Source organism: Citrus clementina, unplaced genomic scaffold (genome assembly GCF_000493195.1).
Source record: "Citrus clementina cultivar Clemenules unplaced genomic scaffold, Citrus_clementina_v1.0 scaffold_4, whole genome shotgun sequence".
NCBI lineage: Eukaryota > Viridiplantae > Streptophyta > Magnoliopsida > Sapindales > Rutaceae > Citrus > Citrus x clementina.
In genome coordinates this window covers 17,646,259-17,660,093 of record NW_006262274.1, presented here as the reverse complement: position 1 = coordinate 17,660,093, position 13,835 = coordinate 17,646,259, and the positions used below count along the sequence as shown (strand labels likewise).

General features: G+C 34.9%; 2 protein-coding genes across 2 annotated transcripts; both read left to right on the top strand.

Moving 5' to 3' along the window:
* The first annotated feature begins 2,763 nt into the window (after window positions 1–2,763).
* Window positions 2,764–4,497, top strand: LOC18044579 (cytochrome P450 89A2). Its single transcript, XM_006437330.2, has one exon. The coding sequence runs from the start codon at window positions 2,917–2,919 to the stop codon at window positions 4,450–4,452; it is 1,536 nt and encodes a 511-aa protein (XP_006437393.1). The 5' UTR covers window positions 2,764–2,916; the 3' UTR covers window positions 4,453–4,497.
* A 3,536-nt stretch (window positions 4,498–8,033) lies between these two features.
* Window positions 8,034–9,672, top strand: LOC18045345 (cytochrome P450 89A2). Its single transcript, XM_006437329.2, has one exon. It carries the CDS (start codon window positions 8,093–8,095, stop codon window positions 9,638–9,640), a length of 1,548 nt encoding a protein of 515 aa, XP_006437392.1. The 5' UTR covers window positions 8,034–8,092; the 3' UTR covers window positions 9,641–9,672.
* The last annotated feature ends 4,163 nt before the right edge of the window (window positions 9,673–13,835 follow it).

The following is a 13,835-nucleotide window of genomic DNA, read 5'->3' as shown; positions in this document are numbered from 1 at the left end:
CACAGCCTTCCTAATAAAAGACAGTAATAATTAAACATATACCATCACAATCAAACCTAAACACACTATTTTTTCTTCTTTGTCCTCTTACATATATCTTCTACTATTTAAACCATCACAATTCAACGTAAGCTAAAATATAGGAACTAAACGAGTTTTACCCAGTATTTTAGAGCAAGGGATAAGAGAAGGCATGTTAATAATTTTATTATGGCTGTTAAAGCTACAATATAAAGTCTCTTTACTCATCTGACTATCAATTACTTTCCAAGCTTTCCATAATTTTATGAAGTTATCAAATATTGGTCATATTTTCTGAATATATGTGTGTTGTGTATTCGCTGTACACATACCTATGCACATCCAACTTTTGCATCATTCGAGTTTCACAATTGATGTTATCAAAGCCATATGTGTAAATTTGTTCATAAATAATAGTTGTTAATATAAAACACCGAAATCCTAAGGTTACGTTGCTATGCAGAGAACATTAATTAAACCATGAACTACGATTTTGATGAAACCAGCTTACTTTTATTAATGAATACACACCCTTATTTATATACCTGTGCTATGATTACATGCTGTAACATTTCTTCACCTATGGCCTTTATTAAAAGATTATCAAAGCAAACTAATATCTATTCACTGCGCAGTCCAATCCTCCATTATTTCATTTGATGTCTGGCCTTGGATTGTCAAAACCTGCTTCTAGATTCTTTAAGGGCTTTCATTCTTATCCTTTGGTGGTTCTACATGTGCTCTAGAATTCAAATTATGACTTCCCGCTAACTGGCTCTTCACTCTGGCATTTCGTCGAACAGTTTGTTATTTATGACAAACACCTTGTTTTGACTAAAATTTATTTGGCAACTTTGCTCATCAAAGGATGAGCTAATGAACATGTGTCAGCACTGTACAAATCTACTATATTGAAGCGCTGGAATAATTAAACAGTTTTATTACCTTCTGGTAGTGTAAAATCAAAATAATTTTCAGCAATTGAAAATTAGAGATGATGAGGTGGACATTTATTTTTCTATTTTTTGTATTTATTCATTATTTGAAAAATATTTCTAGAATTTAACGAAAATAAAAACATACACTAATTTTTTTTTTAATACTGATTACATATTATAGCAGATATTTACAAATGCTATTATAGCAGACATTATACTGATATTTACAGTAAGATATACATAACTGAGACTTACAATATTAGATTAAATTTTATGAAATACATATCCAGACAAATAACCCTCACAGACGAGGGATGTCACTACTCCACTCGCATTTCACAAGGGAGAATGACTTACAAATATTATAGCCCCCACAATACTTTTGTGGGGGCTTGTGAGGGCAGCAACTCAACCACTCGGCCAAAGGCTGAGTGACAAACATACACCAATCCAAAAAGCATAACATACAAGATTTTCTTTGCTATTTGATAAAGGGTGGGGCTAACCCACCAAATTCCTCTCTACACCCATTTTATTAAAAATTTTAAAGTTACCTTCACTAATCTCTTTCTCTCTCTATCTTATAATTGTGTATTCTCTTTCTACTCTCATATTTTGTAAATTAGAAACTCAATTTTATTTTATTTTTTGAATTCATTTTTTGGTATTTCTAATTATATCATAATCTTTATTTCATGCTTTTTGTATATAAGAATTTTATTATTGATTTTCATTTGCTTTTGTGTCTGATAAAAATTAATTTTTATATTCATTAACTTTTAGAACTAAATTGATGAAAATTTATGAAATTGAGAAGAGAAAAAGAAGAAACGTTAATTAAGTAATTTTTAAGAAAATTATTTATGTAATAAAACTCTTAATTAAAAAGATGATGTAGAAAATAAATTAGTGGGTTCAAATAGTCTTATCCTTTGATTAAATAAACTAATTTTAAATTGATATTTATGATATTTCCAAACCGTTATTGATTGTCAGTAATTAATTTAATAAACCAAATACCAATTAAGTAGTTAGAATCTACAAATATATTATAAGGTTTACGAGATTCTAAACTTATTATAATATAGTTTAAATATATAAGTAGAATTGGAAAATGTACTTCTAGTTCTACTAATCATATTTAAAAAGAAATACATAAAACAAAAAAAAATTTGTAAAAACCAGTATAGAGTCTCGAATTGGTGCACTCAGTATATTAATGGCAGATTGGCAGTATGGCACCCACCTAAAACTAACTCCTGTCGACTTGGAAATCCTAATTAATTAATCCTTGATTCCTTGAAAAACATATCAGTGCTAAATGATTTAGTGTTATCATTCTAGTTATTACAGAATTATTTCCATATTCTGTCATTAAATATAAGTATTTTTACTATATGCATATGTTTACACATTTTAAACAATTATTGATATAGATAATCATATGGAAGGAAAAGTTGTGGATATATATATATAGTAAAAAGGTAATAATAGATATCTCAAACTATATGGCATTTAATATTTTATTTATTAAGTAGTTTCTGTTTTTCATCAATTATAAGTTAATTAATTAGATAATTTTTTTGAATTAAAATTTTGAGATATGTAGCAATTGGCAGACCAGAGACATGACCAAAAATATCTTGGGACAATCACATTCAAAATAATTCATTGAGATATGTAGCAATTGGTAGACCAGAGACATGACCAAAAATATATTGGGACAATCACAGTCAAAATAATTCAAGATTGACTTGTATAAACACCAACGCTTTGGAAAACTACACACCGCCAGTTGCTTGGGACAATCACATTCAAAATAATTCAAGATTGGCTTATATAAACACGAACGCTTTCGAAAACTACACACCGCCAGTTGCTTACAACCAACTGAATATTAATTATTATTATTATTCGTCACACCGTTTACTCTTTTTTGACTTATCAATTTGCAGAAATGGAATTCGGGTTCATCATCCTAATCTCAATCGCCGTTGCTGCCCTTCTCAAAGCTTTCATCGGCGTTATCATCTCCTCCAAATACAAAACCAATCTTCCTCCAGGCCCCTTCAATGTCCCCCTCATCGGCAACCTTCGGTGGCTTCTCAAATCTTTCACCGAAATCGAACCAATCCTCAGAAACCTTCACTCCAAGCTTGGCCCCGTCTTCACGCTCTATGTCGGCCCTCGCCCGGCTATCTTTATCGCCGATCGCTCCCTGGCCCACAAGGCCTTGGTCCAAAACGGTGCCATCTTTGCTGACAGACCCCCGCCTCTTCCCACATGGAAAATCATCAGCAGCAACCAGCATGACATCACCTCTGCTTCTTACGGCACAACGTGGCGAGTCTTCCGCCGTAATCTCTCCGCAGAGATCCTCCATCCCTCTCGTGTGAAATCCTACAGGCACGCCCGCAAATGGGTTCTTGAAATTCTCTTGAATCGTTTAAAGTCAGAGTCCAAAAATGGGGACCGCCCTGTCCCCGTTCGTCTTCTTGATCATTTTCAATACGCCATGTTTTGCTTGTTGGTGCTCATGTGTTTCGGAGACAAGCTGGATGAATCCCAAATAAAAAAAATTGAGAACGTTCAGCGCAGACTGCTGTTGGCTGTTGGCAAGTTCAATATACTGAATTTCTGGCCAAGATTAACAAAAATTGTTTTTTTTAAGAAGTGGATACAGTTCTTGCAGGTGTGTAGAGATCAAGAAAACGTATTGGTTCCTTTGATAAGAGCAAGAAAGAAGATGAAAGAAGAAGAGAGCCTCGGTGTCAACAAGGAGGAGTATGTGTTATCGTATGTGGATACTCTGTTAGATTTGCAGCTTCATGAAGAGAAAAGAAAGCTTAGCGAAGAGGAAATTGTGAGTTTGTGTTCAGAATTTCTCAGCGCGGGCACTGGCAGTACCTCCACGGTGCTACAGTGGATCATGGCCAATCTGGTGAAGTACCAGCACGTTCAAGAGAAGGTTTATACGGAAATCAGAGGAGTTGGTGGTGAAAATGAAGAGGTGAAAGAGGAGGAGTTGCAGGAGATGCCGTATCTGAAAGCAGTGATTTTAGAGGGACTGAGGAGGCACCCGCCTGGGCATTTCTTGTTTCCACATGCCGTGACAGAGGATTTCGTGCTTGATGATAAGTACGTGATACCAAAGGACGGGAGTGTGAATTTCATGGTGGCCGACATGGGTTGGGATCCGAAAGTTTGGGAGGATCCGATGGCGTTTAAGCCCGAGAGGTTTTTGAATGATCATGATCAAGATTTTGACATAACGGGGAGTAGGGAAATTAAGATGATGCCATTTGGAGCTGGCAGGAGAATCTGTCCTGGTTTTGGTTTGGCTATGCTTCATTTGGAGTATTTTGTGGCTAATTTGGTTCGGAATTTTGAGTGGAAGACTGTGGACGGGGATGAGGTTGATTTGACTGAGAAGCAAGAGTTTACCGTTGTGATGAAGAATCCATTGCAGGCTCTTCTTTCTCCTAGAATTTAGATAAGAACATAACTTAATAGTGCGTTCACTATTAACCATAAAATTCATAATACTTATGAATAAATTATAAATAATATAGATTGGTCTATTTAAATATAGAGTGGTTTACAATTTAATAGTACATTCACTAAACATGAATCAAAATTAGCTAGAAATATAATGAGTTAGAATCGGAATAATTAGAATTGAAATGAGGAATTGGAATCATAATAACTTATTTACTTGAACTACAGGAATCGTAATTAGAATGAGTTGTATTATCATTTATGTGTTTACTTTCTCTTAGAATAAAAATCAGAATGAGTTAAATTGTTAAAAAATTACTATAAAATCCTTAATTAATTTTCATCATAGTTATTATTTTGTATTTTAATTATTGTTATTGTTATTATTATTCAAAAATTAATTATTAATAATAATTATCATAATTATTATCATTAACAATTTAACGAAAAAAATTATTATTAATTATTGTTAATAGATTAATTAATTATAATACTTTTTATTCTTGTTAATAATAATAATAATAATAATAATCTATTTAAAAATTATAAGTATAATAAAATAATTATTATAATTCATTTAATAATTATTATATTTTTTAATTAAATGGAGGTTGTTTTGGGAATTTAAAATTATAGGGGGCGAATTGGTACTCTAGGAGTTTCAATGAAATAAAATAGAGTGCAAGGGGCTAAAAGCAAATTTTACAATCCAAAAAATTTTATAATACTTATAAATAAATTGTAAATAATGTAGAGTGTAGGGGGGCTAATGAAATTTTACAGGGCAGCTGGAAGTTGCATGAGTGTGTGTATATATATATATATATATATATATATATCACTTTACCACCAAAATTTTCTATAACAATTGCTTTTCTTCATTTAATATTTTAGTTTTTATCATTTTACCATCAAACCGTTAAAGTTAATAGAATTTTTAATAAAAATTATAGTACAAGTCTAGTTTATTCCTAAACTGGAGTATAATTTAACCATCTAAACAATACTTTTATCAATTGATTATTTTATATATCTCAAATAATTAATTGATAAAATTGTAGATATTATAATTCTTAAAATACTGACTATACTGAAATTCTTAAAATACTGCTGTGACATCAGCATTTTATTAATGGAGTTAATGTTTTGGTGATAAATTGATAAAAATTGAAACATTAAGTGTGAAAAATTAATTGTTAGAAAACGTTGGTAATAAAATGATATGTCAGAAAATATTAGGCCACATGTAAAATGATAATATCCCAAAAAAAAAAAAAATTACTAAACATTTGTTCAGGGGCTATTCGTCATTTCCACTAGTTATCACTTCATATTATTACCTAAGTGGTGACGTTATAGAATGGAGGAGACAATCGACAAACAACAAAGAACAAGAAAGCATCAAAATAGATGACTTGTATATATATATATATATATATACACATATATATAGTTGTAGTTTGGATTTGCTGATAAAACGCAACTAACCACTAATTTTGGTGTTCATAAAATACAAGAACTCGAGGTGTCACGAATACGATCTATAGATCATTTTTTTTTTCTTTTTTAACGTGTGAATTACGTACACAAGTTTCTACCAGTAGGCAGCAGACATCATTGTTTTTTTTTTTTTTTTTTTTAACATGCATGATGCATGTATTAGAACCAAAAAAGAAAAAAAAATAGTAAAATGATTAATGTTCTTCTTTTGGACACACGCATAATTATTCTGAATTTGATGATAATATATATATATATATAGAGAGAGAGAGAGAGGAAAGGAAAGTCAAAACACTTGGCATGTATTGATTGAATGATCACCATGTAAATTTTTGACCCCTTCTGTATATATTGCTTTCCTTTCATCCGTGGATAAGGATGACACGTGAATAAATTTTTTTAGACGTGAATTACCCCTTCATACGTGTGAATAACGTGTGAATTACCCCTTCATACGTGAATAAATTTTTGACCCCTTCTGTATATATCGCTTTCCTTTCATCCGTGTATAATTTTTTTTTTTCACTCAATAATATTGAGATACCGTGTGTTTTGATCTACCACAAAATCAAATGATTAAGTTAACTGTAGCTGTGAAGGTGAGATGATGTGCCAAGTTAAAGCGAGATTAATATCAGCGTTACCAACACCTTATCTCTTAGCTAATATGTTTCCAAAATTTGATCCTTAATCACAGCATTTACAAACAAGTCGGAAGACTAATTAACATAAGTCAAAGACTTATTTTTTCACTAATAAGTCAGATATTGTTAAATCCTTCGAATACAAGTGTATTTATTAGCCAATTTGTACTATACCACGCAAAGTAATAATATTTATAAAAAAAAATAGAAGAAGAAGAAGCAAGATTAAAACACCAAATCTTCTTCTCACTCCGGTAAATAACCCAGCCGCTGAAGTGACGTAAATGTGGGCATTATACTATAATGGGATATTTAGATAAATTATCACTTTTTAAACATAGAGAAATTATTGTGTAGGAGGGGTGCTGCTGAACATTTTAGACCTGTCAAATTCCAAGTTCTTATTCGTTTGATGTATCATCTCAGCATACTTTAGTGGTGCGTCTGCCCCCACACAATTCCTTCTCTATTTGCAAATTCAACGATCAGTGAATGTAATAACGCATGAATGGATATGAATACCGTAGTTGAAAAGAATTGGTGACAGGTCATTTTAACTGCGCATATTATGATTTCTTGAATATAACATTCTTTGACAACACAACATTTTTATAATACAATGTTAAAAATTTTCGCTAGGCAACGTAAGTTAACACTCATTTATTTATTGTCTAAATCTTGAATTCACAGCCTTCCTAATAAAAGACGGTAATTTTTTTTTGTCCGAACCACGAGGTGGTCTTGAGTGGATCCCAATTGTGGGAGGCACCTTTAAGCCTGTATCACAACTTAGACTAATTCCCGCTCGCACCGGGTCGGCCCGTAAAGGATAAAGTGTTGGCCAAAGTTTTTTTTGTCTGAACCACGAGGTGGTCCTGAGTGGGCCCTTTTTGTCTGAACCACGAGATAGTCCTGAGTGAGCCCCAACTGTGGGAGGCACCTTTAAGCCTACATCACAACCCAGACTAATCCCCGCTCTCACCGGGTCGACCTGTAAAGGGTAAAGTGCTGGCCAAAGTGGTGACTTTATACGAGAGCAGGGCTTGAATCCCTGACTTCTCTTAAGGAGTGAGAGTGCCGAACCACTCACACCAACCAACTTTAGTTAATAAAAGACGGTAATAATTAAACATATACCATCACAATCAAACCCAAAAACACTATTTTTTTTTTTAACCAAATGGTTGTAGCTCAGTTGGCAGTGCAGGCTGAGTTTGTGGGAAGAGCTCTCGGATTCGATCCCCACTAAACACACCATTTGGGAGGGGTAAAGTGCCTTAACTGTGACTACACTCCGAATCCGGATTAATAGAGGCCCAATGCAGTCGCGGCACACCGAATGGTTTACAAAAAAAAAAAAACTATTTTTTTCTTCTCTGTCCTCTTACATGTATCCTTTGGTATTTAAGCCATCACAATTCACATCCGATCAGTCCTCACCAGCAACTCTTTCATCGCTTAATAATTATATCAGAAATTTAATAAGCAAAAATGGAAACTTGGTTCATCATTCTGATCTCTCTTTGCATTTCTGCTCTCATCAAAGCTGTCATCAACCTTCTTTATCCTTCAAAAAATTTCAACTACAAGCTTCCTCCAGGCCCTTTAAATTTTCCCATCATCACCAACTTTCTTTTGACTAGAAAATCTTCAGCCGACCTTGAATCAACGATCCGTGCTCTTCACGACAAGTTTGGCCCCATAATCACCCTCCATATCGGCTCTAGGCCTGCCATCTTCATCTCCGATCGTTCTCTGGCTCACCAGGCCTTGATTCAAAACGGAGCAGTTTTTTCAGACCGGCCTCCAGCTGGCGCAGTTGCTAAAGTGACCAGTAGCAAGCAACACAGCATCAACTCTGCTTCTTATGGCCCTACATGGCGGCTTCTGCGTCGTAATTTGACTTCCGAAATCCTCCATCCTTCGCGTGTGAAATCTTACTTACATGCTCGAAAGTGGGTGCTGCAAATTCTCTTTGATGGTCTCAACTCTCAGCCTAAAAATTACGTTGTGGATAAGGTTATTGACCATTTTCAGTTCGCTATGTTTTGCTTGTTGGTTCTCATGTGTTTTGGCGACAAGCTTGATGAGAAGAAGATTAGAGAAGTTGAGGATGTTCAGCGTATGTTCCTGCTAAATATAAGGCGATTTGATGTTTTGAATTTCTGGCCAAGTGTTACAAAATTTGTGTTCCGGAAACTATGGGCTGAGTTTTTTGAAATTCGGAAGAAGCAGGAAGGTGTGCTGTTGCCATTGATTAGGGACCGAAGGAAGATGAAAGAAGAGAGATTAAGCAAAGCAAAAGAAGATGAAGAATATGTATTAGCATATGTTGACACTTTGTTTGATCTTCAACTCCCGGAGGAGAAGAGGAAGCTTCAGGAAAATGAAATTATGAGTTTGTGCTCTGAGTTTCTTTCTGCTGGCACTGATACAACATCAACAGTACTGCAATGGGTGATTGCAAATTTGGTGAAGTATCCCGACATTCAAGATAAAGTATTCAAAGAGATTAAAGAAGTTGTTGGAGATGAAGAGATCAGAGAGGTGACAGAAGATGATTTGCAGAAGTTGCCATATTTGAAAGCAGTGATTTTGGAAAGTCTAAGGCGGCATCCACCTGCACATTTTGTTGCGCCACATGCTGTGAAACAAGACATGGTGTTTGATGGTTTTTTGTTTCCGCAAAATGCTTCCATAAATTTCATGGTGGCTGAAATGGGGTGGGACTCAAAGGTATGGGATGATCCGATGTCGTTTAAGCCTGAAAGGTTTCTAAATGGTGAAGAAAACAGAGGAGAAGTGTTTGATTTAACAGGAAGCAGAGAAATTAAGATGATGCCATTTGGGGTTGGAAGAAGGATTTGCCCTGGCCTTGGCTTGGCCATGCTTCATTCGGAATATTTTGTTGCAAATTTGATTTGGTCCTACGAGTGGAAGGCTGTTGATGGAGATGAAGTTGATTTGGAAGAGAGGCAAGAATTCACAATGGTGATGAAAACTCCATTGAAGGCTCATATATATCCTAGATCCAAATAAGAATATTTGCTTTCAAATAAGGAATTGTGTATTGCCATTAAACTAATTAAAAATCTTTTGTTTCTTATGCTTTATGATTGAATACTTGATTAGTTAGTTTACGTAAGTTTAAGATTCATTTAAAAAAGAAAGAAAAGATCGGGTTGAGATTGGAGTGCTATGACTTTTAATTCACATCGCTTATTATCTCTTTTTGATAATATTAATTGGGTTATACTTAAGGCCTTTATGTCTATAATCAACAAGCATTTTTTTTTTTGAAAAGAAAGTAAAGCTTTCATTAAGATTGAACAGGGAGTAACAACAAAATCTCATATGGGTAATTTCCCAGCCAAACAACAGAGCTTGCATAATCTAAAGCTTTCTTTGCTAGAACATGAGCAGAATAATTGTAAGTTCTTGAAACATGCTGGATTTGCACCCCACTTAACCTCTTTAAGCTATCTTGAATTGGGGCTATTGTCCAGAAAATTTTTGTTCTGCTTCCCTTTGTGTTACAAGCAAGATCTACCACTTTTTTCGAATCTAACTCTATGATCATTGGCATTAATTTTACATTTTGAGCAACTTGGATGCCAAAATTGACTGACTCTGCTTCCATGCAGTCCACATCCCCTTTATAAATAGTATTATGCACAGCTGTTGCTACAACCTTGCCCCTAGAATCTTTGAAAACCACTCCTAACCCTGCTGTCTGATTTGAGAATCTAATGGCAGCATCCACATTCGCCTTATACCACCCATTTGGAGGAGGTAACCATGTTTGTTGGTTGTTGCTCTGGTTCTTGGAAACTATTTAATTCTTCTATATGAGTCTACAACTAGTGCAGCCCTTCCCACTGAAAATTGATCATCTTCATCTTTTCCTTTGAAAATAAATAGATTCCTAGAAAACCATATCGACCAACATGTAGCAATAATTAGTTCCATGTCCTTCTTGCTTACAATTTTCCCCAGCTCCTTGAGAGTACTTAATAAATCCTGCTGAGCCAACACCTTAATGTTCTGGTAAAAATCAGTCAATTTCCAGACCTTTTTAGCATACTTGTATTTTATTAAGGCATGAAGAATATCTTCCTTCTCCTTCCCACATCTGCCACAAATTGGCTCCTTTATAACCTTTCTCTTCTAAAGGTTGTAGGTTGTAGGTAACAGATTCTGAGCTACACTCCACATGAAAATTTTGATCTTTTCCAAGATCTTCTCTGACCAAATAACCTTCCAATGTGTTTTTGACATGTCTGAGCTGCTGGCCAAGTCTGGGGATTTCAGTCTTAGAGCTAGCTGATATCCACTCTTGACAGAATAATTACCAATTTCAGTCTTAGAGCTAGCTGATATCCATTCTTGACAGAATAATTACCATACTTATCAAAATGCCATATCAATTGATCCGATTTAGGAGAACTTGGGAGAATGATTCTTTTAATTCTTGCTGCATCCTCTTCTATAAAATTTTGAGAAATCACAACTTCCTTCCAGGTTTGGTTGCTAATCAGATTAGCTACCACAGAATTTGGGTGCAATGTCTGAATGGAAATAAGCTTTAGATTATCAGGCCTTGGAATCCAGTTACTTTCATAAATATATACTTGCTCTCCATTTCCAATTCTCCATCTTGAACCTTTGTGGATAATTTGCCTACCCCAAAGAATACTTCTCCACACAAAGGATGGATTTGAGCCTAACTTTGCTTCCGCAAAACTAGAATTCTTAAAATACCTAGCCTTCAACACCCGAGCCATCAAAGCCTTTGGATTTTGAATAATTCTCCAGCCTTGCTTTGCAATTAAGGCTTGATTGAAGCAGTAGAAATCTCGAAATCCCAACCCTTCTCTTATTTTGGCCTGGCATAGCCTCTCTTATTTTGCCCAATGAATGCCTTTGTGCTTTTCTGAGGAACCCCGCCAGAATTTTGCTGTCGCTTTTTGAATGTCGTCGCAAATGCCTTGAGGTATTTTAAAAACACTCATAGCATATGTCGGCATTGCTTGAGCCACAACTTTTATGAGCACTTCCTTTCCCCCACAAGAAAAAAATTTGTTTTGCCAGCTGGTTAACTTGTTAAGCACCCTTAGCTTGTGTCGTTAAAAAAATTGGTCTTCTTTCTTCCCACCATAGATGGCAATCCCAGGTATCTCTCATGTCTCCAAACAACATTCAAGTTAAAAATGCTTCCCATTTCATCCATCTGGCTCTTATTTGTGTTGTTACTGAAGAACATTAAAGATTTCTAGAAGTTAAATATCTGACTCGAAGCAGCAGCATACTTATAAAAAATCTTCTTTAAATTTTTACAATCTACACTAAAAGCCCTTGAAAAACCAAGCTGTCGTCCGCAAAAAGGAGATGCGAGATAGACACATATGTGCTTAACTTCAACCCTTGGATCAGCTTATGTTTTTCAGCCTACATGAGTAAATTTGAGAACACCTCTGCATATATAATTAATAAATATGGTGATAATAGGCAACCTTGTCTTAAGCCTCTTTGTGGATAGATTAAACCTTTTGCCACCCCATTAATCAAAACTGAAAAGCTTGCTATGGATATACATATCATAATTAGGTTCACCCAATTTGAAGAGAAGTTTAACTGCTGCATTGTGGTTTTCAAGAAATTCCATTAAATTCTATCATAGGCTTTGCTAATATTTAATTTAAGTGCTACCAACCCATACTTTTTACCCCTATTTTACCTAATTTTGTTGAGGCATTCATACCTTATTGTGACATTATCAGTAATTAGCCTATTCGGGATAAAAGCAATTTGGGTTGGAGAAATAATAGTATCCAAAATTTGTTTCAACCTATTTGCTAAAGTTTTTGCCACAATCCTATAAATAACATTACCAAGGCTAGTTGGCCAGAAATCAATCACCTTTATAGAATTATGTAATTTTGGAATCAAGGCAATATATGTACGATTTAAATGTGCAATACTACCTCCCCCATTTAAGATGTGCAAGCAAGTAGTGGTTACTCATTCCTTGACCGAGTTCCAGTGCTTCTGATGAAATGCTGCTGGAAGACCATCCAAGCCTGGAGCTTTGGCGGGGCACATCTTAGCAAGAGCTTCTGCTACCTCTTCGGTAGTGAACTTTTGATCTAGAAAGCAATTCATTTCTTCCGTTACTCGCTTTGGTAGTTCTGCTAGGGCTTCCTCTAGTTGAATTGAGGATGGATTTGTTGTGCTGAAGATGTTTGCAAAATAATCACACAATAATCTTTCCACTTCTTCTGCTTCCTCTTTCCATATTCCATCTTCATCCTCAAGCCCCATTATTATGTTTTTTCTCTTCCTCGTTGAGGCTTTAGTATGGAAAAATTTGGTATTTCTATCCCCTTTTCTCAGCCAATCCGCCCTTAATCTCTGCTTCTAGAAGATTTCTTCGTCAACTAGAATATTATCAATATGCCTTTCTATATTTTAGACTCTACTCTGCTGTCATAATGGCCATAATTATGTCTGATTTCCTTTAACTTCTCCTTAAGTTTTTTCAGTTTTTTCTGCCTGCCCTTAAACTCCTCATTACACCATAGCTTGAGCTCAGCTAATGACTCATTTGACTTTCTTTTAAAAAGATTAACATGATTCCCTTTGTTCCAACAGCTATAATATTTTCATTCCCATTTTACTATCTCTCTACATTTCTTATATGAGCTCCATATGTCTTCATAATGAACTCTACAGAATGTTCTTCTTGAATACTTCAAGCCAATTCCTCTTTCCAGCATTTCCATAAGAATTGGGTTGTGATCGGAGCTCCAGGTCACTAAATTCATGGCTGCTTTCCTCTAGAAATAATTGCCCTAGCTCTTACTGTAAAGAAATCTATCTAATCTCTCTTCAACCAACCCGACTCTAAATCTCCTATTTAACCAAGTAAATAGATACCTCGTGAATCCCAAGTCTACCAATTCACATTCCCTAACAGCTTCTCTAAAATCAGCAACCAAGTTTACTTGTTTCTTATTTCCCCATATCTTTTCATTTAAACTTAAGACTTCATTTAAGTCCCTGAAACAGAGCCAGGGTAAAGAAGATAATGTTGCTAACTTTCTCAACAATTTCCAAGTGTGTTGTTTTTAAGATGCTTCTGAATTACCGTATATACCCGTACATCTCCAAAAACTCCCCCTTTCATTATAGACCACAACATCAATATAATGACAACTAAAGTATTTTATCTCCA

What these genes read in the sequence shown, in the direction of transcription:
- LOC18044579 (XM_006437330.2), top strand. Translation starts at nt 2,917, where the DNA reads ATGGAATTCGGGTTCATCATCCTAATCTCAATCGCCGTTGCTGCCCTT.
- LOC18045345 (XM_006437329.2), top strand. Translation starts at nt 8,093, where the DNA reads ATGGAAACTTGGTTCATCATTCTGATCTCTCTTTGCATTTCTGCTCTC.